The following is a 24031-nucleotide window of genomic DNA, read 5'->3' as shown; positions in this document are numbered from 1 at the left end:
TTCTTTTGCACTTTTGTGTCGGATGGGTGCCACCACTTTCGTCCTTCTTCCTGAGCGACGGCCGCTCTTATCGCTTAGTAGGCGACGGGCTGGAACCAAAGAGGGGAATAACACGCTAGTCGCGCCGCGAGAGTTTATCTATCCGACGGCTGCGTCTCTTGGCTTCTCCGCTGCCGATCTTTGCCACAATTGTCACTTCGCCTCCCTGACTGCCGGGTTCACGCTAATCAGTATCTAGTTTCCGGGGAAAGGAAGCTTTGGAGCCACCTGTGTGCTGGTCACTATCTTGTCTAGCTAAACCGCTGGTATCAAGGCGCCCATTTTCTTCTTAAGAGTGGTATTGGCCAACGCCATGTCATATTGTGCTCGTCTTACCCCAAAGGACTATCTGGATTGCCTTTGTCGTTTTAACAATGATGGAGAAGAAGAATAATGAGTTCGCAACTAAGCTTGATCTGTCTGAGGATTGTGCCTTGGGCAGTGTCACCGATGATGACAAGAGACTACTTCGCAAGATTGATCGGAAAATCCTCCCGATCATGTTCTTGACTTATTTCCTGCAGATGATTGACAAGATTTCGATCAATGTGAGTGCAGACAGTAAGATGGCAGGAGGAGTGCATTATCCAGTTCTTTACTAACCACGAATCTCAATGCTAGTATGCAAATGTGATGGGCATGCAGGGCGACTTGGGCATGCATGGCAATGACTTCTCATGGCTGGCAACATCCTTCTTCATCGCCTACGCCGTGGCAGAAATCCCGCAGGGTGCTCTGTTGCAGCGATTCCCCGTGTCCAAAGTCCTCGGAGCCAATGTCTTCTGCTGGGGTATTATCCTCTGCTGTTCTTCGGCGGTTAAGAACTTCTCTGGCATGCTGGCACTTCGTATTCTTCTGGGCCTGATGGAAGCCGTGATTGGTGAGATACATCTCTTGCAAACTCTCGAGAATGTATCGTTTTTACTGACGATATGATAGCTCCTTCTCTTACAATGTACACGAGTATGTGGTATACTCGAGCCGAATCGACACCTCGCTATGGTTTCTGGTATTGTGGACTTGGAGTTGGACAGATAGTTGGCGGTCTCATCTCGTTTGCCGCTCAGCATGCCCCAGCGTACCTTTCATTTGGTGGCTGGCGGATCATGTTTGTCGTGATCGGCGCAGTTAACATCATCGTCTCGTCGCTCGTTCTATTCATTCTACCGGAGACGCCTGACAAAGCCAAATTCCTCAGTGAAGCAGAGAAACTGCGTGTGGTCGAAAGATTGAACCAAGATGCAGCCGGTGTGGGCGAGAAGGTGTTCCGCTGGCGATCCGTCCTGGAAGCTTTCGCCGACCTCCAGACATGGCTGCTGGTTCTGCTTACGATTCTCATCACTATTCCCAGTGGTGTCATTACGACCTTCTCGTCCATTCTCATCAAAGGATTTGGTTATGATTCCAAGCAAAGTGCGCTGTTGAACATGCCATCTGGCATCGTCAGCATTGTGTCAACAATGGTCTCCACTTATGCGATTGCAAAGGGATTTTCGCGATGGCTCGCCATCGATCTTCTCTTGCTTCCAACTCTCGCGGGATCGTGTCTCATGTCCTTCCTTCCCGCTTCGAATAGGGGAGGCTGTTTGGCGGGTATCTATTTGGTCAACACCGTGAGTACTCAACCCGTCTTGTGTTTTGACAAAAGTTTCTAACTTTTCCAGACTGTCGCCCCCTTAGCATTGATTTACGCTTGGACTGGTGCGAACTTCAAGGGCTACACCATGAAGGTACGTATCAGAGCTTTTGCTATTTCATGAAAACCACTGACTCTTCCAGGTCTCCGGCGCCGCGATTATCTCTGCCGGATTCAGCGTCGCCAACATCATCGGCCCTCAGACCTTCCAAGCTAAAGATGCCCCTCGGTAAGCCCATTCTAAAACAACATCCGATACCAACAATCTAACCTCAAAGTTAGCTACATCCCTGCCAAGATTACCCTCGTGGCAGTGAATGCCGCGGCAATCCTAGTCTCCACTTCTTTGCGACTCATGTATGGAAGACGCAACAACAAGGCCGACCAGCTTGGTGTGCCAGCGCGTAGCTCGATGGAGGCAAAGATGGCGAATAAGGGGGGCGTACAGGATGTCCATGACGATGAGAACTTCCGCTATGTGTATTAATTGTTGAATTTGGTTAGCTTGTAACTACAATGAAATTGATTTTCAAATAACGTGACTACATTAGATAAAAAGTTGTCGGTGTCTTCGTATTCAAGACAAGAGACAGTAGAGTAGAGTTCATTCAGTCAGGTCTAGAGAGCAGGGAATTCCCATTCTCTCGTCTACACGTCGTGATATTATCTATCCGACGGCCGCGCGGGTGTCCAGCCGACCCTCCGACCCGCCCAAATACCTACGATACGTATAAGATATTTGACTCGACCGCATCTTCAAAATGTGATTGTAAACGCAATATCCAAACCCAAACTATACTCACCATGCCCCACGTCGAACCCGGATCCCTCGTCCTCGTAACCGGTGGCAACGGCTTCATCGCCGCCCACTGCATCGCAACCCTTCTCCGTTCCGGCCACCGCGTCCGAGCGACAGTGCGATCCGCCGAAAAAGCAGATACAACCCGCAAAGCATTAGAAACCGCCGGTGTCCAGAATCTTGCGAACCTCGTGCTGGTGGTTGTTGTGGACCCGACTGATCTTGACGCTTTGAGTCCTACGCTCGAGGGGTGTCAGTCTGTTCTGCATTTGGCGTCGGCTTTCAATTACGATGCTAAGCCGAGTGAGTTTGAGGAGAAGCTCATGATTCCGGCGGTAAAGGGGACACAGGTTGTTTGTCAGGCTGCTGAGCAGCATTCATCGATTCGGCGGGTAGTCATTATGTCGAGTTTCGCTAGTGTGTATGATGCTAGTCTGGGTCTACAGCCTGGTCGTGTCTACACTGAGGAGGATTGGGCACCGTTGACATATGAGAACGGAGTGAATGCATCGGCTGTGGTATGTGCGAAATGATGGCTCTTTTAATGGCACTGTGAACTAACGGATTTTAGCCGATCGCATACCGCGCGTCGAAAGTTGTTGCTGAACGCACGGCGTGGGATTATATTCGAGATCACCAAGTCCAGTATCAATTGGTGACGCTCTGTCCGGGAATGGTGTTTGGCAGGATGATTCACCCAATTTCTTCTTTGTCTCAGCTCAATGCGAGCAACCAGATTGTGTGGGGAGTGCTGAGCGCTGGACGAGACGGCGAGATCCCTCCGACAAAAGCGCCCGGTATGATTTCCTTCGACCTTGAAATACAACGACTTGCTAACGTGAGGTTGACCGTATAGTCTGGATCGACGTCGAAGACCTCGCCGACACGAGCCTCAAAGCCCTGATGTTCCCCGAGACAAAACACGAGCGTTTCCTAGTGACACAGGGGTCGTATGATACGCAAGAGATCGCGGACATTATTCGAAGGCGTCTTCCAGATACGCATAGAGCGCCTCTAGGAGAGCCTGGCAAGCGCCTTGCGGATACGCATTACGCATGTGATTCATCCAAAACGCAACGAGTGCTCGGCGTTAAGTTTCGGGGATTGGAAGAATCAATTGTGCCCTTGGCAGAGCAGTTGTATGAGATGGAATCACGCTAAATGACGGTGCATTGATTTGAAGAGCATGCAGATGACAATAAGAAAAGATTCTTGTCGATGTGATTGGTTCTGCTAAAGGGTGTCTCGGTCATAACGAGGTTAATTGCTTAAGTCCGCTCAGCCATTTATGATGATGTTCCTCGTTTTGCTTCTCCGTCTTTATTGCCTGTTAAACCTCGTATCACAAATGAATACATTCCCATTTTCCTAGTCAGTTGGATCCTTGAAATGTCAAATTATCACAAACAAACATGGCTCATCACCGGTGCCTCATCCGGCCTCGGCAAATCACTCGCCCTCGAAGTATTGGGAAGAGGACATGCAGTTCTCGGCACTACCCGTGAAGTACAAAAAGCACAGGAGACATTCCCTGAATTCGAAGAGACTGGCGGTACATGGTTGCCTTTGGATCCTGGTAGCAAGGATACATATGACCGGGCTGTGAAGATATCCGAAAGTCATGATATCGATGTTGTGGTGAACAACGCAGGATACGCGTTTATCGGGGGTGCCGAGGATACGAGGTAAGTTGCAGTAATGGCTTTAATGGGCGTGGACTTTTCCCAAGACTAATATGATCTAGTGAGGACGAGGTGCGCTCCCAAATGGAAGTCAACTTCTACGGTCCTCTCCGTGTTATTCGAGCACTACTTCCAAGAATGCGCACGAAAAGGTCGGGAAGTATTGTTTTGATCAGCAGTGGAGCAGGGTCAGCATATCCAAAGTATTATATTTTGTATTCTACTAACAACGTTAAACAGATTCATCGCAAGACCAGCCCGAGGCACATACTCCGCCAGCAAATTCGCCATCGAAGCCATCCACGAATCCCTCTCCCACGAAATCGAGACCTTTGACATTCGAGTCTTGATAGTGGAACCAGGTGCTTTCCGCACACCGTTTTCTAGCAGGCTCATCACTCCTGCACAGTACCAGGATAATGGTGGTTTCAGTGAGGGGTATCAGGGTACTGCTGTTGAGCAGATGGTTCGGGGGATGCGTAACAGTACGGAGTTCATGAAACTAATCAAAGGGGATCCTCGGAAAGCTGCCAGGGCGATATTGGATGCTGTTGAGGGGGGGCATGAGTACTTGAGATTGCCTCTTGGAGTTGACTGTGTGGTTGCGTTAGAGAGTAAAATTGGGAGTTTGCAGAGGGATTTGGATTTGACGAGGGAGGTGGCGAGGTCTACTGGTGTTGATGAATGAAGATGATTATCCATATTGCGGGTTATATTTCATTTGTGTGAAGCATTATATACGCTCGGGTGTTCATCCATTCTATTGTCCAATATTCTTTCTAACTACCACTCCTATTGATGCAAGGTAGCCTTGATGTGATCTGCCGTCATATCGATGAACTCCTTTGCTTGCCACAGATCTGTAACAACAGTTAGAACTAAACACCATTATAGAATTCGACAGAAACTCACCCTTATCCATGTGCATGAACGGGTGGGGAACACCCGCAAACCGTTTCTGAATCACCTCATTCCCACCCTCAATCAACTTCCGAGCATAAGCCTCGCCCTCGTCGCGCAATGGGTCACAGCCAGCAGTGTAGATGACCGTCTTGGGGAGACCAGTGAAATCAGGAGCCTGCAGGGCGTTGGCATACCACTTCACGGCTGCCAATTGTGCGTCTCGTGTTGGTCCTTTCGGTTGGATGCTCTGCCACTTGAGATTATCGAACCATTTGAGTCGTGCCCAGTTCAGTGTCGGTGCGTGTTCCATTTCTTGCATGGATGGCCAGGGTGCATCTGCCGTCGACTTGTACTTGGAGATATCGTCGATTGTGGGTGTTCCGACGGCGACGAGCTTAAGTGGAATCTTGGCGTCGCGGGCGAGGTGCGCGCAGATCAGAGCGATGTTTCCACCAGCTGAGACGCCGCCCAGGGACACACGTGTGGGATCGATGTTGAATTTATCGGCGCCGTGGGCGGAGATGTATTCGAGGGCAGCGAAGGAGTCTTGGATACCGATGGGGAATGCGAATTCTGGGACCAGTCGATATGCGACGTCGATGACGCAGACATTGGCTTTCGCGCAGATGTGCTTGCAGATGTGGGATTCGGTGTCGAGATCACCCAAGCCCCAACCTATCATAACGAGTCAATGGTCAAGCTCGAGATCTTGTCTTTCTTTCCTCCATGATTATGTCTTCTCTTACCTCCACCGTGAAAGTCCACATGCACAGGCCACGGGCCTGGCGTGGCAGGCTCGTACACTCGCACGGGGATCAAGTCGCCATTGTGGCCGGCCACTTCACTGTCGTAGACACGAGCGCAATCGGGAGCTGGCCCTGTGCCATACGAGTAGAGTACCGAGTATTTTGTGCGCAGCACCGACAGGTCAATTGGACCGGCGGGGGTATTGGCGACGTGTTCGTTGTAGAGGTTCACGAAGACGGGGTCGAGGTGGGGAAGCACCGCGGGGTGAATGGGGTTGAGAGCTTCGTGCGAGGTCATCGTAGCGATCGATGGGGGGAGTGTGTCTGTGGAAGTGTGATGATCAAGAGAAGAAGTCACCAGCAGATAATCTTATATCAGACAGTCACTTTGTCTTTCGCTCGACTTCATTCACAATCATGATTGTCGTCGTGTTCCATTTTGGCCGTCGCGTTGGGGCCAAACGCGTAGCCGACGGTCGGAAGAAGTTGAGGCTCGGAAGAAATCCGCTGGTGAAGAAGCGGGGGAATTGGGGAATAATTGGTTCAATTGACATTCGGAGTTTAGATTAACGGGGTGACGAGTGATAAGTGAGTGAACCAGTGTTAGACTGTCAGCATGTCCGCGGTAAATCCCCGCGGTAGTTAATGCAGGCCCACTGAGTGTGGCTTATCTATGCGACGGGTGAGTTTTTCCGGTTTCTTCATTCTAACTTCATTCCACAACTCTCCAATCAATTCGGGGAAACGGCGTAACACAAAAAGGACACCCACAGACGACAAGCACCATAATAATGTCCATCTCATCAACGCCATCACTATCTCTACCATCACCATGGATCCCGTGCTTATCGTCGGCGCCGGCGTTGTCGGCTTGACACTGGGTCAGGCCCTGAAACAGAAGAACATTCCCTTTGAGATTTACGAACGTGATGCAACACCCGATGCCCGTGGCCAAGGCTGGGCGATCACGCTGCATTGGGCGTTGGAGTATATGTGGAAGATGTTGCCCGAAGAAACATTGCAGCGCATCCAGGCAGTCCAAGTTGATCCGGACGTGGCGCGGAATGACAATGGCAACTTCCTGTTCATTAACCTTGAGACCGGGGAGCCTAAATATAAGATCCCTCCTAGTACGCGGTGGAGGGTGAATCGTGAAAAGACTCGTCGGGCACTGCTGCAGGGGATCGAGGAACATGTTCACTGGGGTCGACGAGTCGTCGGTCTCAACTTGCCGAGCGACTCGAACCAGGTCCAACTCGTCTTCGCAGACCAGACGACGGTGACGGGTCGTATCGCAGTCGGCGTCGAGGGAAGCCGATCGATGGTGCGACAGGTTCTGCGCCCGGACTCATTCAACAACACGCCCCTGGGCATCAACTTTACCGGAGTCGCCGTCGACTTGACACCAGCCCAGATCGAGCCCTTGAGAGCGATGGACCCACTGCTATTCCAGGGATGCCATCCACCCACGGGTGCCTTCTTCTGGTTCTCTATGCTCGAGACTCCCAAAGTGAATGGCACGGCTGGGACAGCAGAGGAACGATATCGTGCGCAAATATGCATGTCCTGGCCAGTCCAGGGGCCAGAGGATGAGGTCGACGTGACGGATGAAGCTCGCCTGGCGAATATGAAACGTCGGGCTCAGGGATTTGTCCCCTTCTTGCAAGAAACCGTCGATCGGATTCCAGAGGGTACGCCAGTCACGGAGATAAAACTGGCAGATTGGGAGTGTCTGTCGTGGGATAATCATGCTGGTCGGGTTACGCTGGCTGGTGATGCTGCTCATGCGATGACAATGTGTAAGATTTCCTACATAGAAAATGACAACCCTGGAGTCACGAGGCTAACCTTGTGATTATAGACCGAGGAGAGGCAGCAAATCACGGTATTCTGGACGCATATCAGCTGATGCAGGCGATCGTAAAAATCTTCGATGGCTCTGCAACACCCTCGGTGGCTATCGATGAATTCGAGAAGGAAATGAGAACGCGGACCAGTCGTGCAGTCCGGTTGAGTCGGCAGGCTTGTAAGGATGCACATGACTGGAGCCGACTGGATGAGACATCGGCGATCCTAACGAAGAGAGCGATTGTCGGGGAATAACTGTTTTTATTGAGCAATAACATGAGTGATGATGTACCAGAACATATTTTGATACGCGTGAATGAATCCATATACCTTTACTCTCATGGTCAGTGGTCTGGTTGGGTTCCTACAGAGTGTAGAAACAGCTAGTGAGGAAAGTAAGTTGTATTTGATGTGAGAGAGGGTCATGAATCCATATACCTTTACTCTCATGGTCAGTGGTCTGGTTGGGTTCCTACAGAGTGTAGAAACAGCTAGTGAGGAAAGTAAGTTGTATTTGCTGTGAGAGAGGATCAAATATACCAAACAGGTAGCTCCATTATAAGTAGCCCGCAAATTGAAGGACGGTCTATAAAATCCGACTCTCAAGCGGACACAAAGCAAATAAAACAAGACAAGAAGTGTATAAAAGGCACGACATCCCCTGCAGTCATCTCAAGACGAGCATTTACAGCAGGATCATACCCAGACCAGCGAACAAGGCAGTGGCGGCGTAAACGCCGACCTGGAAATAACCGACAGTCACGCTAAAGTGGAGAGTGACAGGGGCACCAGCGCTGGAGGAGGTAGATGAGCTCGAGGACGAACCAGCAGTAGCAGTCGCCTCGGTGGTAACAGTACCAGTGCCAGCGGTACCAGCCTCCTTAATCTGCGCAGAGCAAGTTCCAGTCGCGGCAGTGGTAGCCTTGGTAGAAGCAGAGCTGGAGAAGTCACAGGCGCTAGAGTCCTTGTCCTGCTCCTTGTAGTACTTGTTAAGGGCGAAGGCGAGCTTGTACCTGATCTCGCACATGCTGTACGCACCGTACTCGCCGGTGGTCGCGTTGGCGCTCACACCACCACAGTCAGTGTAGCCGCAGACGGTACTGAGCAGGCTGGCCAACTTGGTGGTACCGAGGCTGGACGAGGCGACACAGGCGGACTCCTCGTAGATGCACTCGCACAGGTTGGAGTCCGGAGTCGGGGGCATGGGCGAGGACTTGGCTTGCCACCCGCTTCCCACGGTCGGGCAGCTTTGCAGGGCGGTGTTGGTCGGGGTGTAGGAGGCCTTGTTGGTACCGGTGGGGTTGACGCTGGCGATCTCGCTGGAGTAGTACTTGAAGTCGGGCATGGTGCTTACGCTGGTGGTGTCCACAACGGAAACCAGACCTGCAGAAATTAGCATCGATGTCATGAGCTTATCATCCAGGGTATTCATTACATACCGTAGTTGTTAGTCTCCTGGAAGTACATGTAGACGATACCACCCGACCAAACCTCGGCCATGGTGTCACCATACAGAGCCTTCACCTCAGTGAAAGTGCGAGGAGTGACCTCGTTGCAACCATACTCAGCGAAGAAGACGGGAACAGTGTAGTTGCGGAACTGCTCAGTGCGGTCCTTGTATCCAGAATCGGCATAAGTCGAGTTACCGCACCACGAGTAGATGTTGTAGCCCCAGAAGTCCACAGACTCATCGGCTTCCGCACAATCAAAGTAGTTGGCCAGGTCCACACGAATCGACGAGACATCAGCAGTAGCGTATCCAACACCCATGGACCGGTATCCCTTCTCCTTGATGTAGGTCTTCATGTCGCGCACAGCAGCCTTGACAAAGGCGGCCGAGTCAGTGGTGTCAACTGTGTTGGCGACCTCATTGCCGGCGAAGAATCCAATGGTGTTGTTGTACTGGGACAGCTCGTCGATCACGCTGGTGTAGCGAGAGTACAAGCTGGTCAGCCAGTTGGGGTCACTGCGGTCGATGGACTGAGTCGGGTCTGAGAGGTCGGAGATCAGGTAGATGCCAGCATCGGACAGCAGCTTCATACACTCAGAGTGGTCGGCACTGGCGTTGATGGAGTAGGTGCGGATGACGTTGGTGCGCAGTTCCTGGAGAATGGGGATATCACGCTTGCAAGCGGTGGCATCGGCCAGGGGATCCTTGTAGCTAGTGCTGTCGCTGGTATCCTCTGTTTGATGGTGATGTTAGTATCTGGTGTTAGGCGTGAGCCAGATTGATCTAGCAATGGTCATAGACATACGTTGATAAGCGACACCACGAAGGTAGCTATTCGATCATTAGCATGCTTATTGTCAGGGATAGAGCATATCTCTGCAGTCGACTTACAATTGAGTGTTGTTGCTGGAATAGAAGAACTTGGATCCCTAATATTAAATTCATAGTCAACATCTATCCAACCTCCTTGAAGGCGTAACAATGGCATACCTTGATAACAATAGGGTCCAGGTCCGCCACGGCGGCCGTGACCAGCGTCGCCAGCGACAGCAGAGACAATTTCATGGCGAGAAAGGTTTAGCGGATCCGATCGATACCGCAGAAATATAGATATAGCGAGTGAAACAGGAGGATGGGCCTCCTTCGGGTCAGTTAGGCGCAAGAAGAAGGAAAGACTTGAGGATTAGTGAAAGAGAGTCGTTTGAAAGAGTGTATGTTAATGTCTAAATGTCCTCCAACGAAGAAGTATCCATGGTGGCTTCACCTCCTGTGGTCCATTAATACACTCCCATCGTCCCTTCAGCCACCCTGATTTGCTATTTGCCCCTGAAGACTTGAATGGGACGCGTACAACTGACCCAGCTGATATCCACCGAGCTAATGACCTCAGAGGCCCCGAGGTAAGACGCATTAAACGGTGGGCGACTAGGTCTTCACTGGCGCCCGGCTGTCACCTTTTCCAGGAGAAGACGGACCGCGTCAACCACCATGAATTAGGGCTGGCAGGTAATGAAGCGAATCGGTACACTAGTCCCGAACGAATGAGAAGAGCCAATGAGAAGGTCCCACCAACTAAAAGTATCTTGGCTTCTGCAGACTAACACTCGTTAGTGCGCCACATTGGAGTTTCCTCGGCCTTGGGAACGTGGTCATGAGGCGCGGCGACGATGAACCCAGGGGATTCTGACGAGTCGCTGGCCACGACCACATCCAAGACATGCTCAATCATGTCTAATAAGTGCTGTATATAGCATCGTGAAGTATTTCTGACTGGGTGAGTTCTCTTGGGAAGTTGATGGTGGAGAGTGAAAATGTACACAGGCTGACGCGGTTGGTGGGGCCTTTTCTTGAGAGGGCGTCGGCCAGTGCGTGTCCTCCTTCAAAGTCCAAACCATCGCACTTGAATTTTCCCCCTCGATGTACTCCATTTTGGGCTTCATACGGAGACCGATAAGTCTAATTTTGTAATTTTAGTCTAGCCAAAAACCCTCAAGCGTTGTTGTGCAATTTCCCTGAGCAGGATATGTGGTGGGTGGGACCTCTATAAACTATTTTTACAAGCTCGGAGATAATTTCTTTCTACGCTCAAATTCATTGCATATCTACCACCTCAGTATATGGAAAGAATCTGGGAAGTGCTTCCTCTGATTTTAGAATATGGCTTGTCGCTTATCTACTTGGTCGTGGAGATATCCAGTTGGTTAGGCACTCCATGATGAATGACCTTCAACGGGGAACTCTTCGTATACCCACAATAACGACTAGCGTGTCTAATCAGATAGAGTGGCCAATGCCGCGACCGATCAGAGTGCCAAGCTTTGAGGATCTGAGGATCTGGGGAATCTCACATCGGTGGGTTCGATGTGGCGCTGTCAGTAAGATTAAGTTGATTCTCTCGTCATATCCAGTGAACAAGGTGCTTGTCCACCGATTAACAGTGAATCTCTATATCGTGCATCACGCAATATCCCAACCTGGCTGGCTACGGGTTGGAAAGATGGATAACGATGTCGCTTGAAAAAGATTTTATTTGCACAAATCCCGATGAGCTCTAGATAATCACGAGACGATACTCATACATCCCGGGTCCTTTGTCAACAAGAAAGCATTACTATCATTAACATCCCTTCGTTTCGATCTCGGTATTATTCTTTCGTGTATTTCCGCAGCCATTTCACATTCGGTTCTGCTTGCGATGGGATTCAATTGCAGCCTCGAATCCTCGGATTGTATCCAATGGTCGCTCGAGACGGTTTCGTGTGGGATTGGAAAGATCGGGGTCAGCTAAAAGCGAGTTAGCACGCAGTCCATATTCAAGTGGATGTTCTCACGTCTCATAGTCACGTACTGATGAGCTTTCCCTCGCGGTCCTTGTGTTGTATGCTTCGAAGGGAGAAGGTGTCTCGGGTTCCGGGCTCTGCGTTGACGGCCACTGTGAATTGAGTGTTAGTGGGTACAATCCATAGTAACGGTCCGGGGTATGGATATATGGATGACTGACTGGGTTGCGCTTCATATAAGGCTGCATTGGGGTCGGCCTTGCTTTGTAGCACGTTCTTGGGGCTGTCGTGCGACTGGATAGAGCCAGTGCGCGCACTCGAGTTGCTTGATGATGGCATTGTATGGGAGTTGAGAAGATTTGATAATTGCTGAGTAGAAAGAGAGACCGATCTCTTCGATTAATGCAATGATATCACAGGAACAGGATTGTGATTATCAACAGAGGGGTATGCCTGAGGATGAACCTGGTGGCGGCCGCCTATATATAAGCAGACCACCCCGGAAGTGCATAAACTTTACATGATAAGCCAAGTATTATTCTCTTCCTTGTGATTCCCCAGCTAAGAATAGATCCCTGTTCATTGTGCAAATGGAAAGCACGCCAACTGTGGCAGGACTTACGGATCCTTCCGGTTCATGATTGGGCCGATTCCGATCAGCGATTGCGGGTTAGTCACACCAGCATCCAATTCCGTATGACGTTGCACAGGCACAGACGCGGCGTTCCCAATGGCTGGCCAAGCTTGCCCTACTTGAGTAGTAGAATGCTTAGCATGCCATCGGCCAATCAGGGGTCCCGCGACACGCAATCGTCGGTGGCTGAAGGGCCGGTCTTTCCGCCAGGCACCGCAACGGGTCTCAGGTACGGACCCGAAGAAAATGGTGGGATTTTGAAGGACCCTTGGTGGATCTCGCAAGCCATCGACTGTGTGTTCACTATGAAGTACTAAAATTGGCCATTAAGGTGGACGCCTTCGCCTGTAGGTCTCAGCTTAGCTCCATTACATGCAGGTACGAAAGTCTTTTCAGGCATGTACAGAAATACTTGCGTGCCTTGCTGTGGAGACAACACAAATCCTCGAAAATGTGACAAGAAGGTTCGGGAAATTCCTCCCCCATGTTCTTTGGTCTACAGAGATAACGATCCTGTGTTAAAGGCCAATGACGATAGGCAAAGATCGAGGACAAGCCCTCACATGGTGCAATTTGACAGCGCTGACATTTTTACTCTATGTTCTCTGATTCGAAGCAAAACTCATCATTATTGGCAGATATTATGCATGCTTTTTTCAATGCGAGTGCTTTGGATACGACAGAATTACCGTACTTAATACCCAAAAACCCCCAATACCGCGCTTCAAGGAACGCGCACAGACCAGCACTGTGTTTCAGTGTGCGTGGCCCGTACGCAAGGCCAGGGTGGCTAACATCCAGGCTGCGACGTTTCAGAAAGTGGGTTGCGGACGTTCCAGAACAGCGATTGTATCGACTGGGGTAGTTCGCACCCGTCATAAGGATACCGAGGCGATGTCATGCTGTTTGATTGTTCATTAATAATAGTGCGATAAGTTGTAGAAAAGTCCTGGGCCGGAAACGGTGATTGTTGCACTGAAATCCTGCACTGAAATCCGCCGCCACGGTTGAATCCCCAGCATTCCAGAGCTCACATCTCGTTCGTTCTGGCTTCTCGGAGGTAAAGAGTGGGTAATAATTGGCTCATTATGACCATTATGAGATAATTATTCTATCATGTGGTCAATGTTGTACCCACATTTCCTTAACAAGCAAAAGGTTTCAATGCCTTTGCGTCCTGTCCCTTGATGCGGGATCTACCTGTCCTCCTTCCCGCTGCGGTCACGCGTTCAAGAACAGTGTGGCTTTTTGGAACTTGGAGATATTATGTTAGCATACCCAGTAAAGCTGTAAGGTCAAATACGATACACGAATGGATGTGGATAGTTGGGTACCTCGTCCATGATTTGGAAGAAATAGACAGTCCACGAGCACAATATATATCCCTGCCCTGATCAACACAATCCGGGCAGTCACTGGCGATTTGGGTCAATAACTTTGGACTCGAAACCTTAAGTTGAATTCACAAGAACAATTTCATCGTACCTTAAAAATGAAATCTACAATTCTTGTAAGAGCGACGATCATCGTTGCATAGTATAAAACCTCTAGGCAGCGGGCTCATGTCCCATCGGATCTGCAACTCTTTTATTCCACCTCAGGGAGGAAAAAAAAAAAATAAAAAAAAAATTTAATTTCAAAGGCTGAATGGTCCTGGGCTGATAAAAAGCTCCATCCCATGTTTACACTGTCATATTGGGATTCGAGGCATTAAGTCTAGTTTGAAGATGGCTAATTAGTGTAGATTGGAAACTATTCTACAAGTCCATCGAATTAACATTGGTTCAAACTGAGATCAGTCGCTCGGTCATTGTCTATATCTTGCACGATATTCATCGTATTGTCTATTGTACAGGCTTCTCCTCTCCTGCCCAGATCACCTCGTCGTGAACTCCACCACTCTAATAGCTTCGAGGCAGGTCAAGAACCTTCTCACTGACATAGTTCAAGATCATTTCACGGCTCACTGGAGCAATCCGAGGAACGAGGCATTCACGCAGATACCGTTCCACATCGTATTCCATGGCATAGCCCATGCCACCATGGGCGAGCACAGCTCGCTCGCAAGCAGTGAACGCGGCCTCGGCCGCCAGATACTTCGCACTATTGCAAGCCACGCCAATTGCGTGGGATGGCACCGAGTCAGCATCATAGAGCCGAGTCGCATGGTATGTCGCGTGCTTCGCTGCCTCAAGCTTCATGTATGCGTCTGCCAAGGGGTGCGAAACTCCCTGGTTCTGGCCAATTGGTCGGCCGAAAACAACGCGGTCTTTGGCATATTGAGCTGCCTTTTCGAGGGCTGCATAGCCGAGACCTAGAGCCTCACCTGCTAGTAGACAGCGCTCGGCATTCATACCATGCAGGATGATCTTGAATCCTTGGCCCTCCTGACCGATCAATGTATTGACAGGAATCTTGTAGTTATCAAAGAACACCTCGTTGGCATCCACCGCACGGCCGCCCATTTTCTTGATCTTGCGCATATCTAAACCCGGTTGATTGCGGTCAAGGTCGATACAGAAAAGAGACAATCCCTCACTCGACTTCTGGACTTCCTCTAGCGGAGTCGTGCGTGCTAACAAAATCATCTTCGAAGCAACCTGCGCACATGTAATCCAGATCTTTTGGCCAGAGACTAGGTAGCTATCATCGGCATCGGCTTTTGTTGCAAGAGTCTTGAGTTTGAGAGTTTCGAGTCCCGTATTAGGCTCCGTGACGCCAAAACATGTTCGCCAGGTGCCATTGATGATGTTGGGAATCGTTGTTTCGAGCTGTTCTTTTGTGCCGAATTTAGCCAGAGGCTGCGTGGCATATACATTGGCGTGGATCGCCTGTGCTCCAGCCATTCCTGCACCGGATTGTGTGATGGTTTGCATCATTATTGTCGCCTCAGAGATTCCTGTTATGAAGTTTAGCAACCGCATACCCAGTAACAGTTTTCAAGATATCAGTTTTCAATCATCCACATACCTAGGCCAGCGCCTCCAAGAGACTCGGGAAGTGCAATGCCCAGCCATCCGTCTTTGGCCAAAGAAGCGTGAAACTCTTTAGGATCTCTCTCCTGCTGGTCACGCTCTTGCCAGTAGGTGTTGGGGAACTTGGAACAGATATGTGAGATGGCCTCTCGAACAGTGAGTTGCTCTTCCGTAAAGCCTGACATTTCCATGAGTTCGCGTCGTACAGACGTCGAAAACGTGGCACGTGCCGTGGGCAGGCGATTTGATGCACCCAGAGGTGTCCTCAAAGACGGAACAGCCCATCGCGAGCGAGCCAAACGTTGCCACTGTGGTCGAGACATATTTCACTTAGTATCTTGTGTATTCTTACTTTCATTTGTCTGCACGGTCAATTAATATATGTGGTATACGCTCGTCCGAGTGCACAACCCAAGATGGGCATATAACCGATTAGCCGACTTCCCCGCTGTCTGTTCGGTCAAGGGGCCAAGGCGCCGAATTTCAAGATTGATTCAGCCGAGGATGATGCAGCATCAAATATGGAGCGTTGGACAGTAAGATATTTCAAAAGTGGTTTCCTTTGCGGACAACCTTGACTCTGGTTATCAACAATGAAATTGCCAATACCTCCTATCCGGGCATTGCGCCCGCTGCACGTGCCATTTGCCACATCATCCTACCTCACAACGCCACAATTTTATTCAAGCACAGCTTCAAGTGGTCATCGTGCTCCCCCGCTGGCTGGCATTACCGTTGTGAGCTTGGAACAAGCTATTGCCGCCCCCTTTTGTACACGGCAGTTAGCCGATCTTGGAGCTCGCGTCATCAAAGTCGAACGACCAGGTGTCGGGGATTTTGCTCGTCAATATGATGATCGTGTCAACGGGATGTCTTCACATTTTGTGTGGACAAACCGGTCGAAAGAGAGTTTGGCCCTTGACCTAAAGGACAAGGAAGATCACGCCGTTTTGATGAAGCTTTTAGAGCGGGCGGATGTCCTCGTTCAAAATTTGGCCCCAGGTGCTAGTGCCCGCTTAGGACTATCGCATGATGCACTCAAGGACAAGCATCCCTCTTTGATCGTCTGCGATATTTCTGGATATGGCCAGGATGGCCCCTACCGCGATAAGAAGGCTTATGATCTTCTCATTCAAAGCGAAGCAGGACTGTTATCTATTACTGGCACCGCTAGTAAGGAGCCTGTAAAAGTGGCTATTTCTATCGCTGATATTGCCGCTGGCATGTACGCATACACCAATATTCTTTCGGCACTCCTGCAGCGTGGAAAAGATGGCCAAGGCTGTCGTATCGATATCTCTATGCTAGAGAGCATGGTCGAGTGGATGAACTTCCCCCTCTACTATGCATTTAATGGTGCCCCTGGTCCAGTGCCGTCAGGAGCGTCCCATGCTTCTATCTATCCATACGGCCCATTTGAAGCTAGTGACGGCCAGGTCATGCTAGGAATCCAGAATGAAAGAGAATGGACTAAGTTCTGCACTGATGTCTTACAACAACCCGATCTGGCTTCAGACTCTCGATTCTCAAGCAACAAACTCAGGACCAGGAACCGAGATGCCTTGAAAACTATAATCTGCGATGTTTTCTCCCAGTTAACGGCTTCGGAGACTATCACACGTCTAGAAGCGGCTTCGATTGCGAACGCCAACTTAAACGATATGCAAGGTGTCTGGAAACACGCACAGCTTCAAGCTCGTGATCGTTGGGTTGACATTCAAACTCCTGTTGGCACTGTTCCGGCACTTCTTCCACCAGGCTCGTCAAAGTCAGTGAAGCAGGGCGGTTATGGAGCTCAAATGGGTTGTGTTCCAAAAGTTGGCGAACATAACAGGGCAATCCTGGCGGAGTTGGGGTTGGCGGAATAACTCTGTAGAGTATTGTGTTGAGTGACTCCATATATAACTGTATAGGCTTAAAGAATCGCCCAAAAAGTATTCTTGGCCTAGCGGTTCTCTTATATTGTCATTATATTGTGCCTTTAGTTCGTCAAACACGCGTCCCTTGATATATAAACCAGAATAAATATCTACTGTCTGAGATAAACTTCGGAGCGTAGGATCTGAATATAGTCATTCTTCAATTCTGGAGCTATAAAAATCGATATAAGAATTCCAGATTCTGCGGGTTAAGATAGTCAGGGTTCGTTAATGAGCCTGCTAGTCCCGAAATATCATCACCTTCCACATTAAATATCTCGTACCAGTCTATATTGACTGACGCATCTTCGATTTGGTTCATGTTTTGCACAACAGGCAACATGCTGTCGGCTGCCGTCGGAGAAAGGGGTCGACTTGTGGTACTGCAAGGGGTATGCAGGGACGAATCGGGAATCTGTGGTCCCTTTGTAAGCTCGCTAAGGGCAGATGCTGACATTCCATTATCAATGAGTCGGAGATTTTGAGCCGTGCGATCATCTAAACAGTGGAAAAAGAGGTCGAGCACCCAGTTCTCCAAGTCCCATGACTTTTGAAGCTCCTTCAATCCGAGTAGACAGAGCTTCGCACGATGCTCGGCAAGCTTTTTGGCGGTACTGGCGACACGTCCGAAATGAATAGTGTGAATACATAAAGCAGAAAATGTGTGAGTAATCCTATTATGTTGTTAGTCAGGCGTTCTCGGAGCAAAAATTCTGTTGATGGGCAAGCTCACAAGTGGACAGATCCGTGTTGTACTAGATATTGTGACAGCATATCTTCCAAGATTCGAGTACTTTTAGTTGCGGCCTCTAGGGCTATGTTCCCTTCTGGGCTTGTTGATTGACTCGGTGGTTGCAGGAATATTGGTCGGTACAGCAAGATATACAGATTGCTAACAGCGTCAGTGATGGCCGAAATCTGACAATATCGGAAGGAGTTACAACATACGCATAGGTCATGTGGAGCATCCCGACCAGAAACATCACTTCTCGTGCCATTGAGGGTTGAAATTGCATCTCTGGTGGCAGATTTGACTCCCAGTCAAGGAGACGCTGGTGAAGAATGGGACGCAATGGATTATCCAGCTTTGATTTTCCCGGTAGGTATTGGCTGGATACAACCTCGCGTACTGTGTTATTTTTCATTGGTGAGAGACTCTAGGCATTGCATAATCTAAGAGCTTCTTACACAATTTAGCCAATCGGGCCATTTGAATCACATAATTCATGTGCGCTGTAGGCGGTTTTCGAAAGATTTCACTGGGGTTCATAGAATCATCTTCCTCAAAGTCTGACTCCTCAAGTTCGGCCACCTCACAATCCTCGTCGCGGATTCGAGACGGCAATCCTAGTGCTGCCGAAGTTTGTTGATCACGAACCTATCTTTGATGAGCTTGTATACCTAAGAGGACACGAGGTTTAGCAAGAAGACTAACATATAAAGCCCACCAGATCCTCTTCCAAACCTTCTGGTCGCGAGCAGCCAAGAACGTTAATTTTGACCTGTGTTGTCAGTCAAAAGCCCAGCCAAAAAACCCAGCGATAGATGATATGAAGTGGAGAGTCCTACATCACATGCATTCCCTTCTTCTGCGCCAGATCAGTGGCTGTGCCGAGCCAGTATCGCACGTCTCGCTCCTCGGTAGGTCCTCCACGCCAAAAACTCAACAAGAATATTGATTGCAATTTGGTCATTGTGTCGGTTTCCCATCCAACGTCGTAGATTTCCTTTGCACGTTGGTAAAACAAGCCCTTAGCCTTATACCGGTCGCTGAATCCAGTGGTGTTGAGAGCAGAGTCGGAGCATAGACTGACGCCGATGAAAAGCATGGCCTGCAGAAGCAACGGCGATATTGTTTCATCCTGATAATCATTCTGAACTCGGGAGCGATCCAGAATAGGAAACAAAGGATGAAACCATTCAAAGTAAGCCTGGAGAAGGACCTCACAGATGGCGGGTGACGGGAAGATTAACGCGCTCTCGCGAATCAGACGTTCTTGAAGAGATTTACGGCGCTGTCCAAGAATCTCTTCGCTTGTCTCTGCATGGAGTTCGGAGATGGAATAATGCAGACGCCCTTTTTGGATACCACAAGCATATCCTTTGTCTGGTGATCGTTGGCCCTCATCAACCACACAGGTTAGAGGACTCGATTCTCCCAGAAAGACAGTTTTGCGAATAGCATCCCCGACCGTGGCTCTTGCAGGGTGGGTTGATGGGACATAGTGAGCCCCTCGGTCTTGCAGAGGTTCTTGGTGCAATAGCCGACTTTCCGATGTAGTGGTTGGTATGCGCTGCGCCTCAAGGGTCTCAGTCTCGGAGGCCTTTTTCTTTCGGCGTGGGTATCTGGTGATAAGTGTTCGCATTAAATTAAAAAGACAGAAATCGATATCTCAAGAAGAACCTACTTTCCTCGTCGTGACACTCCTAGCTCGCAAGAGAGATTCCATGCCACGCAATTCCGGCATGGCTGCATCTCTAGAACATTGCATCGCACGCGACGCGCATTGCAGGCCAAGCATGCCTTCTTCGCGCGTATGCGCGGCCGATCAATGTTGGAGGTCGCCATTATCACAGAGAATATAGGCTGCTTCCGTAGGGGCTAGATCAAATCCTTAAAATACAATCGAGACGCGAGCTCATTCTGCTGGGCTCACTCGGTTATACAGGTGTGCTGAGCGACCGGGAGTGGGTCATTTCGGTTTCTTCGGCTTTATGCTTTTGCTGGCGGGGAAATTCCCCTAGACCGAACTTTTGCCACGTCGCTACACATGCGAGTTGATCCTCAAGCGATGTCACTCTTTCAACCTTAGTTTCTGTCGCCATTATTATGTGTTTTCATCAGCTAAATGGATTCAAACTGCGTCTATCAGTGATAAGTATACGGTAGTTTCAGCTTATAGTACAAAGAAATTTGGATTTGCCTATTTTATGACATAATGTACCCCTAGGTCGGTGAAATATATCGAGGTACAGACAGTTTGGGTTGTACACCACCCAGAGACTTTTCAGATGCCATACTCTGGACATAGATCAGAGGGATCAAGAGCAACGAAAAAAATGCAATCTTCGCTGCACCTAGAAACTAAGTCAATGTGACAGACACAATCATCACAGACCAGTAGACTAGAGCTACAATCGCCACCTGCCATTTTGATTAAATTTCCACACGATTTCTCATCTAAAATCTGGCCGTTCCCAGTGTCACTTCATTTTGGCCCATATATACTATTTTCACAACATGGGGAGTACGAAGTACACACAACCCTTTGAAAAGTTTGATGTCTTCCCCCACCACGGAAGGTGGACAACAGGATCCGACCGACTGAGCCTGCGTGAAGGGGCCGGCTTCGTTATCCCCCACTACATGCCGAAGCAAGCCCGGCGATCAACAGTTCAAGAACTAGGAGAAGAGTCTGCACCAATTGAATTTATCCATAAACGCCAACAAGTTCGGCTTTCTGGACGCCCAGATGTCCAGGTTCATTTGTGATCTGGGGTAGCGTAGCCCCTTTGCCAGCTTCGGTGGGGCCGGAAGGGTCTACAGATGTTGCTTCCGTTTCGATTGTACACAACGGATTAGCAGTCCTGCTTTCTGATATTTCGAGGAACTACTACTCCTCAGAAGCGCGGCAGGACGAGTCGGGTCTGGGGGCAAACGCCACAGGTAGTATTAGAAGGATTTAGAGTGGCGCCATCGGCTCGCAGGGACAACCGCAGCGGATGTGAACTTGTCCGGTGCTCGGCATTTGCCTCAAAACGGAAAGATTCCTCGGAGTTAATCAGATAAAGCCCATGCCCGCCAGACTAAAGGGATCAAAAAGCATAAAACAGCTCCGGGTGGGTTGCCGAGCACTCTTGGTTTATAAAGCAAGACCAATTCCCCCAAGAATCGATTATTCCTTGTTTCTCTCAATCTCAATTCAGCACAATCAAACATGGCAGGTGCAACGCTTCGGAATATCATCGTCGTTGGAGGCTCCTTCGTGGGGCGGGTAAGTCTTGTTAATTACAATATATCGCGAACCTGACACACCAGCTGATTTTGGACATAGTCTACCGCTCAGGAGCTTTCAAAGATCATCCCACCGACTCACAGAGTAGGTCCTCATAAAGTCCTACCTCGGACTCTCTCGCGGTGACCAAAGTACTTACCACTAATCACTCGAACAGGTTCTCCTAGCAGAGGCTCACAGCCATTTCCACCATCTTTTCACGTTCGTGAGTAGAGAAATCCAATCTACGTCAGGTATGACACGACACAGGAGTCATATTTACTAACAAATCTCCATAGCCTCGATTTGCTATTGTTCCTGGCCAAGAACATAAAGCTTTCATTCCATACAGTGGACTCTTCTCAAGCGCAACGAATCCCGCTGCCCATGACGTAGTCCAAGCGCGTGTCACATCCATCCAAAAAGATTATATCGAGCTTGATCGCGAGTGGCAGGGCTCAAAACAGATTCCTTTCGATTATGTTGTTGTCGCGACTGGAACTCGGCTCTCAAAGCCTGCCGCTATGGAGCACGACGATAAGCAGTCCTCTGTTGAGTATTTGCAAAAGCACCAAGCCGATGTCAAGCGATCAAAATCTATTCTCATCGTTGGAGGTGGCGCGGTTGGTGTCCAAATGGCGACTGACCTTAAAGAGTACTACCCGGAGAAGGAGGTGACGGTTGTCCAGTCACGGCCTCGCGTTATGCCGAACTTTCACCCTCGACTGCACGAAATTATTGAGAAGCGGTTCGAGGAATTGGGAATCCGACTGATCACTGGATCTCGTGTGAAGATTCCTCCCTCTGGTGGCTTCCCTAACGACGGAACTACGTTCGATGTGGAGCTCATGAACGGCACTACAGAATCGACCCAGTTAGTGATTTTAGCAACGGGACAAACCCCTAACAACCAACTAGTCGCTCATTTGGAACCTTCGGTGATCAACCCAGATAATGGATTTATTCGGGTCCGACCAACGATGCAATTCCTCAATGACGAGTACTCAAATATGTTTGCCGTTGGAGATATTGCCGATACTGGAGCGCAGAAAGCAGCACGACCGGGTGCTGCCCAGGCTGCCGTGGTTGCAAAGAATATCCAGTCTTTGATCGAGGGGCGGAGTGCAGAGGAACAGTTTGTGAAGGGACCCGGAGCTATCCACATTACACTAGGCATGGTGAGTTCAATTGAACGCCCCTTGAATGTCAAATGAACCGAAGCTAACATAACTGCTATGAATCAGAAATACAACATGATTTTCCGGAACCCGAACACCGCAGAGGGTCAAACTGAGCCGTCGATCAATGAGAAGAATGAGTAAGATGCCTATTTGAAACCACATTTTGACATTCAAAGACTAACAAAGTGCTTAGTGGTCAAGAGGACATGAATGTAGAGGGCATGTGGCAACGAATGGGAATTACGGTTGACAACCCTCGTCAATATCATCTCTAGGTGGAGAAGAAATACGCCATACTATATGCAAATGATAATAATTTTCTGATTCTGATAGACAAAGAAAATCATCTGGAAACACATCTGGAAAACGGCTAGAAAGAAAGATAGTCATCTTGTATAGTTATTAATAATATAAAAACGTAAAAATCCTTATGACAGGTTCCAGGCTCGAGAAGGCCCATAGACTAATATCACTGAATACCTGGTTCTGCATGTCGTCAGTATTAGGGACCAAGCGAATCCTAACAGGGCTTTTTGAGACAAAAGTATAATGGGAGTAAGCATTATAATGGCACCAAGGATCTGTCCTACGTCAAAAGTGACGGTCTCGTAAAATCGGATCTTCAACGAAGATAAAGAGAAACATCTAAATGTATTGACTTGGCTTGGCCAGATCTGGGGTGGTACTGTGAATGATACCAACAGCTGTTGATGGATATTATACTCTTTTCGATCATGAAGCGAATCGTTCCATCCATCCCATAATCGATTATGTAGAGCAAGAAATATCTGTAGATTATGTGTATCCTAGCGGAGTATCGAACCCATAAGAAATGTTTGCGGTTAGCCGTTTGGGAAACAGGATCGCGGATGGCAAGCTTAGGCCAAGTTAATTAGTACTGTCTCTCAATGGGAATGTAGCTCAACAAAGATTTATTCTGTAGTTGAGATATCCTTAGTGGGGAATTCCTCGTTCATCATCAAATAAAGTGGAATAAAGACTGAAGATGTGTTTCTTCCGAGGGTAAAGGGAGCTGTAAGTATGATTGAGAAGTCGACGAATAGTGATTTCAGCCAAGCAGGATGTTAGTTGCATGATATCAAAATTAGTACATTCTAGTTTACTAACTTCACTAGTTACTATCCCCCTTTTTTTTTTTTTTTTTTTTTTGGAAATCCGAGCTCCGCAAGCCAGGCTCAATCAACCAAGAAGCATGATTTAAGTCCGACACCGGATATGAACTAGAGAACTGCCACTACATCAATGCTATGAAAATCAAAGATCCATTATTTGCACTAATGTATTCTCTGCATGTACGGATACTGCTACTTATCTGATGTTTATCTCCGCGGACCAGATCACCTTGACCGGCATTGTGGGTAATTCGGCGGTGGTCCGTAAAACCTTTTACCCACAACTATTGCTTATCAAGATAGAGAGGACA

At 49.0% G+C, this 24031-nt stretch overlaps 12 protein-coding genes across 12 annotated transcripts; 6 read left to right on the top strand and 6 right to left on the bottom strand.

Moving 5' to 3' along the window:
• Positions 1–413: 413 nt before the first annotated feature.
• N7473_013283 (uncharacterized protein) lies at positions 414–2162 on the top strand (the record flags this gene model as incomplete). The annotated part of the gene is made up of 6 exons (XM_057159222.1): positions 414–587; positions 661–919; positions 979–1652; positions 1704–1769; positions 1819–1904; positions 1958–2162. 6 exons carry the CDS (start codon positions 414–416, stop codon positions 2160–2162), a joined length of 1464 nt encoding a protein of 487 aa, XP_057001958.1.
• A 317-nt stretch (positions 2163–2479) lies between these two features.
• N7473_013282 (uncharacterized protein) lies at positions 2480–3635 on the top strand (the record flags this gene model as incomplete). The annotated part of the gene is made up of 3 exons (XM_057159221.1): positions 2480–2992; positions 3046–3271; positions 3331–3635. 3 exons carry the CDS (start codon positions 2480–2482, stop codon positions 3633–3635), a joined length of 1044 nt encoding a protein of 347 aa, XP_057001957.1.
• A 228-nt stretch (positions 3636–3863) lies between these two features.
• On the top strand, positions 3864–4844 carry N7473_013281 (SDR family oxidoreductase; the record flags this gene model as incomplete). The annotated part of the gene is made up of 3 exons (XM_057159220.1): positions 3864–4159; positions 4219–4344; positions 4397–4844. 3 exons carry the CDS (start codon positions 3864–3866, stop codon positions 4842–4844), a joined length of 870 nt encoding a protein of 289 aa, XP_057001956.1.
• Positions 4845–4859: 15 nt separating this feature from the next.
• N7473_013280 (alpha/beta hydrolase) lies at positions 4860–6103 on the bottom strand (the record flags this gene model as incomplete). Its single annotated transcript, XM_057159219.1, has 3 exons — positions 4860–5016; positions 5069–5734; positions 5806–6103. 3 exons carry the CDS (start codon positions 6101–6103, stop codon positions 4949–4951), a joined length of 1032 nt encoding a protein of 343 aa, XP_057001955.1. The 3' UTR covers positions 4860–4948.
• A 534-nt stretch (positions 6104–6637) lies between these two features.
• Positions 6638–7908, top strand: N7473_013279 (FAD-dependent oxidoreductase; the record flags this gene model as incomplete). Its single annotated transcript, XM_057159218.1, has 2 exons — positions 6638–7604; positions 7667–7908. The coding sequence occupies 2 exons, from the start codon at positions 6638–6640 to the stop codon at positions 7906–7908; spliced, it is 1209 nt and encodes a 402-aa protein (XP_057001954.1).
• Positions 7909–8338: 430 nt separating this feature from the next.
• N7473_013278 (glycoside hydrolase family 72 protein) lies at positions 8339–10168 on the bottom strand (the record flags this gene model as incomplete). The annotated part of the gene is made up of 5 exons (XM_057159217.1): positions 8339–9036; positions 9093–9836; positions 9909–9934; positions 9995–10032; positions 10094–10168. The coding sequence occupies 5 exons, from the start codon at positions 10166–10168 to the stop codon at positions 8339–8341; spliced, it is 1581 nt and encodes a 526-aa protein (XP_057001953.1).
• Positions 10169–10700: 532 nt separating this feature from the next.
• On the bottom strand, positions 10701–11031 carry N7473_013277 (uncharacterized protein; the record flags this gene model as incomplete). The annotated part of the gene is made up of 2 exons (XM_057159216.1): positions 10701–10844; positions 10921–11031. The coding sequence occupies 2 exons, from the start codon at positions 11029–11031 to the stop codon at positions 10701–10703; spliced, it is 255 nt and encodes an 84-aa protein (XP_057001952.1).
• A 677-nt stretch (positions 11032–11708) lies between these two features.
• N7473_013276 (DUF2406 domain-containing protein) lies at positions 11709–12372 on the bottom strand. The gene is made up of 3 exons (XM_057159215.1): positions 12105–12372; positions 11952–12035; positions 11709–11887 (listed from the first exon to the last, which is right to left on the bottom strand). Exons 1-3 carry the CDS (start codon positions 12220–12222, stop codon positions 11778–11780), a joined length of 312 nt encoding a protein of 103 aa, XP_057001951.1. The 5' UTR covers positions 12223–12372; the 3' UTR covers positions 11709–11777.
• Positions 12373–14299: 1927 nt separating this feature from the next.
• Positions 14300–15855, bottom strand: N7473_013275 (acyl-CoA dehydrogenase family protein). The gene is made up of 2 exons (XM_057159214.1): positions 15488–15855; positions 14300–15416 (listed from the first exon to the last, which is right to left on the bottom strand). Exons 1-2 carry the CDS (start codon positions 15813–15815, stop codon positions 14419–14421), a joined length of 1326 nt encoding a protein of 441 aa, XP_057001950.1. The 5' UTR covers positions 15816–15855; the 3' UTR covers positions 14300–14418.
• Positions 15856–16085: 230 nt separating this feature from the next.
• N7473_013274 (CaiB/BaiF CoA transferase family protein) lies at positions 16086–17360 on the top strand (the record flags this gene model as incomplete). Its single annotated transcript, XM_057159213.1, has 1 exon — positions 16086–17360. One exon carries the CDS (start codon positions 16086–16088, stop codon positions 17358–17360), a length of 1275 nt encoding a protein of 424 aa, XP_057001949.1.
• A 210-nt stretch (positions 17361–17570) lies between these two features.
• Positions 17571–20028, bottom strand: N7473_013273 (Zn(II)2Cys6 transcription factor). Its single transcript, XM_057159212.1, has 7 exons — positions 19820–20028; positions 18981–19757; positions 18847–18913; positions 18600–18789; positions 18360–18540; positions 18145–18303; positions 17571–18085 (listed from the first exon to the last, which is right to left on the bottom strand). Exons 1-7 carry the CDS (start codon positions 19978–19980, stop codon positions 17584–17586), a joined length of 2037 nt encoding a protein of 678 aa, XP_057001948.1. The 5' UTR covers positions 19981–20028; the 3' UTR covers positions 17571–17583.
• A 1321-nt stretch (positions 20029–21349) lies between these two features.
• N7473_013272 (NAD(P)/FAD-dependent oxidoreductase) lies at positions 21350–22862 on the top strand (the record flags this gene model as incomplete). The annotated part of the gene is made up of 6 exons (XM_057159211.1): positions 21350–21406; positions 21467–21511; positions 21585–21632; positions 21706–22584; positions 22651–22724; positions 22781–22862. The coding sequence occupies 6 exons, from the start codon at positions 21350–21352 to the stop codon at positions 22860–22862; spliced, it is 1185 nt and encodes a 394-aa protein (XP_057001947.1).
• Positions 22863–24031: the final 1169 nt, after the last annotated feature.

The sequence above is a fragment of the Penicillium subrubescens genome (assembly GCF_028828155.1).
Source record: "Penicillium subrubescens strain IBT 31985 chromosome Unknown utg000014l_segment0_segment0, whole genome shotgun sequence".
Classification (NCBI taxonomy): Eukaryota; Fungi; Ascomycota; class Eurotiomycetes; order Eurotiales; family Aspergillaceae; genus Penicillium; species Penicillium subrubescens.
This window is presented reverse-complemented; position numbering and strand designations above follow the sequence as displayed.

What these genes read in the sequence shown, in the direction of transcription:
- N7473_013276 (XM_057159215.1), bottom strand. Translation starts at nt 12,222, where the DNA reads ATGCCATCATCAAGCAACTCGAGTGCGCGCACTGGCTCTATCCAGTCG. An exon ending in CTTATATGAAGCGCAACCCA is followed by an intron (nt 12,036 to 12,104) that starts GTCAGTCATCCA and finishes CTCAATTCACAG; the next exon opens with TGGCCGTCAACGCAGAGCCC. An exon ending in CCGCGAGGGAAAGCTCATCA is followed by an intron (nt 11,888 to 11,951) that starts GTACGTGACTAT and finishes ACTCGCTTTTAG; the next exon opens with CTGACCCCGATCTTTCCAAT.
- N7473_013273 (XM_057159212.1), bottom strand. Translation starts at nt 19,980, where the DNA reads ATGGCGACCTCCAACATTGATCGGCCGCGCATACGCGCGAAGAAGGCA. An exon ending in GGATCTGGTGGGCTTTATAT is followed by an intron (nt 18,790 to 18,846) that starts GTTAGTCTTCTT and finishes CATCAAAGATAG; the next exon opens with GTTCGTGATCAACAAACTTC. An exon ending in ATGCTCCACATGACCTATGC is followed by an intron (nt 18,304 to 18,359) that starts GTATGTTGTAAC and finishes TGACGCTGTTAG; the next exon opens with CAATCTGTATATCTTGCTGT.
- N7473_013275 (XM_057159214.1), bottom strand. Translation starts at nt 15,815, where the DNA reads ATGTCTCGACCACAGTGGCAACGTTTGGCTCGCTCGCGATGGGCTGTT. An exon ending in TCTTGGAGGCGCTGGCCTAG is followed by an intron (nt 15,417 to 15,487) that starts GTATGTGGATGA and finishes ACTTCATAACAG; the next exon opens with GAATCTCTGAGGCGACAATA.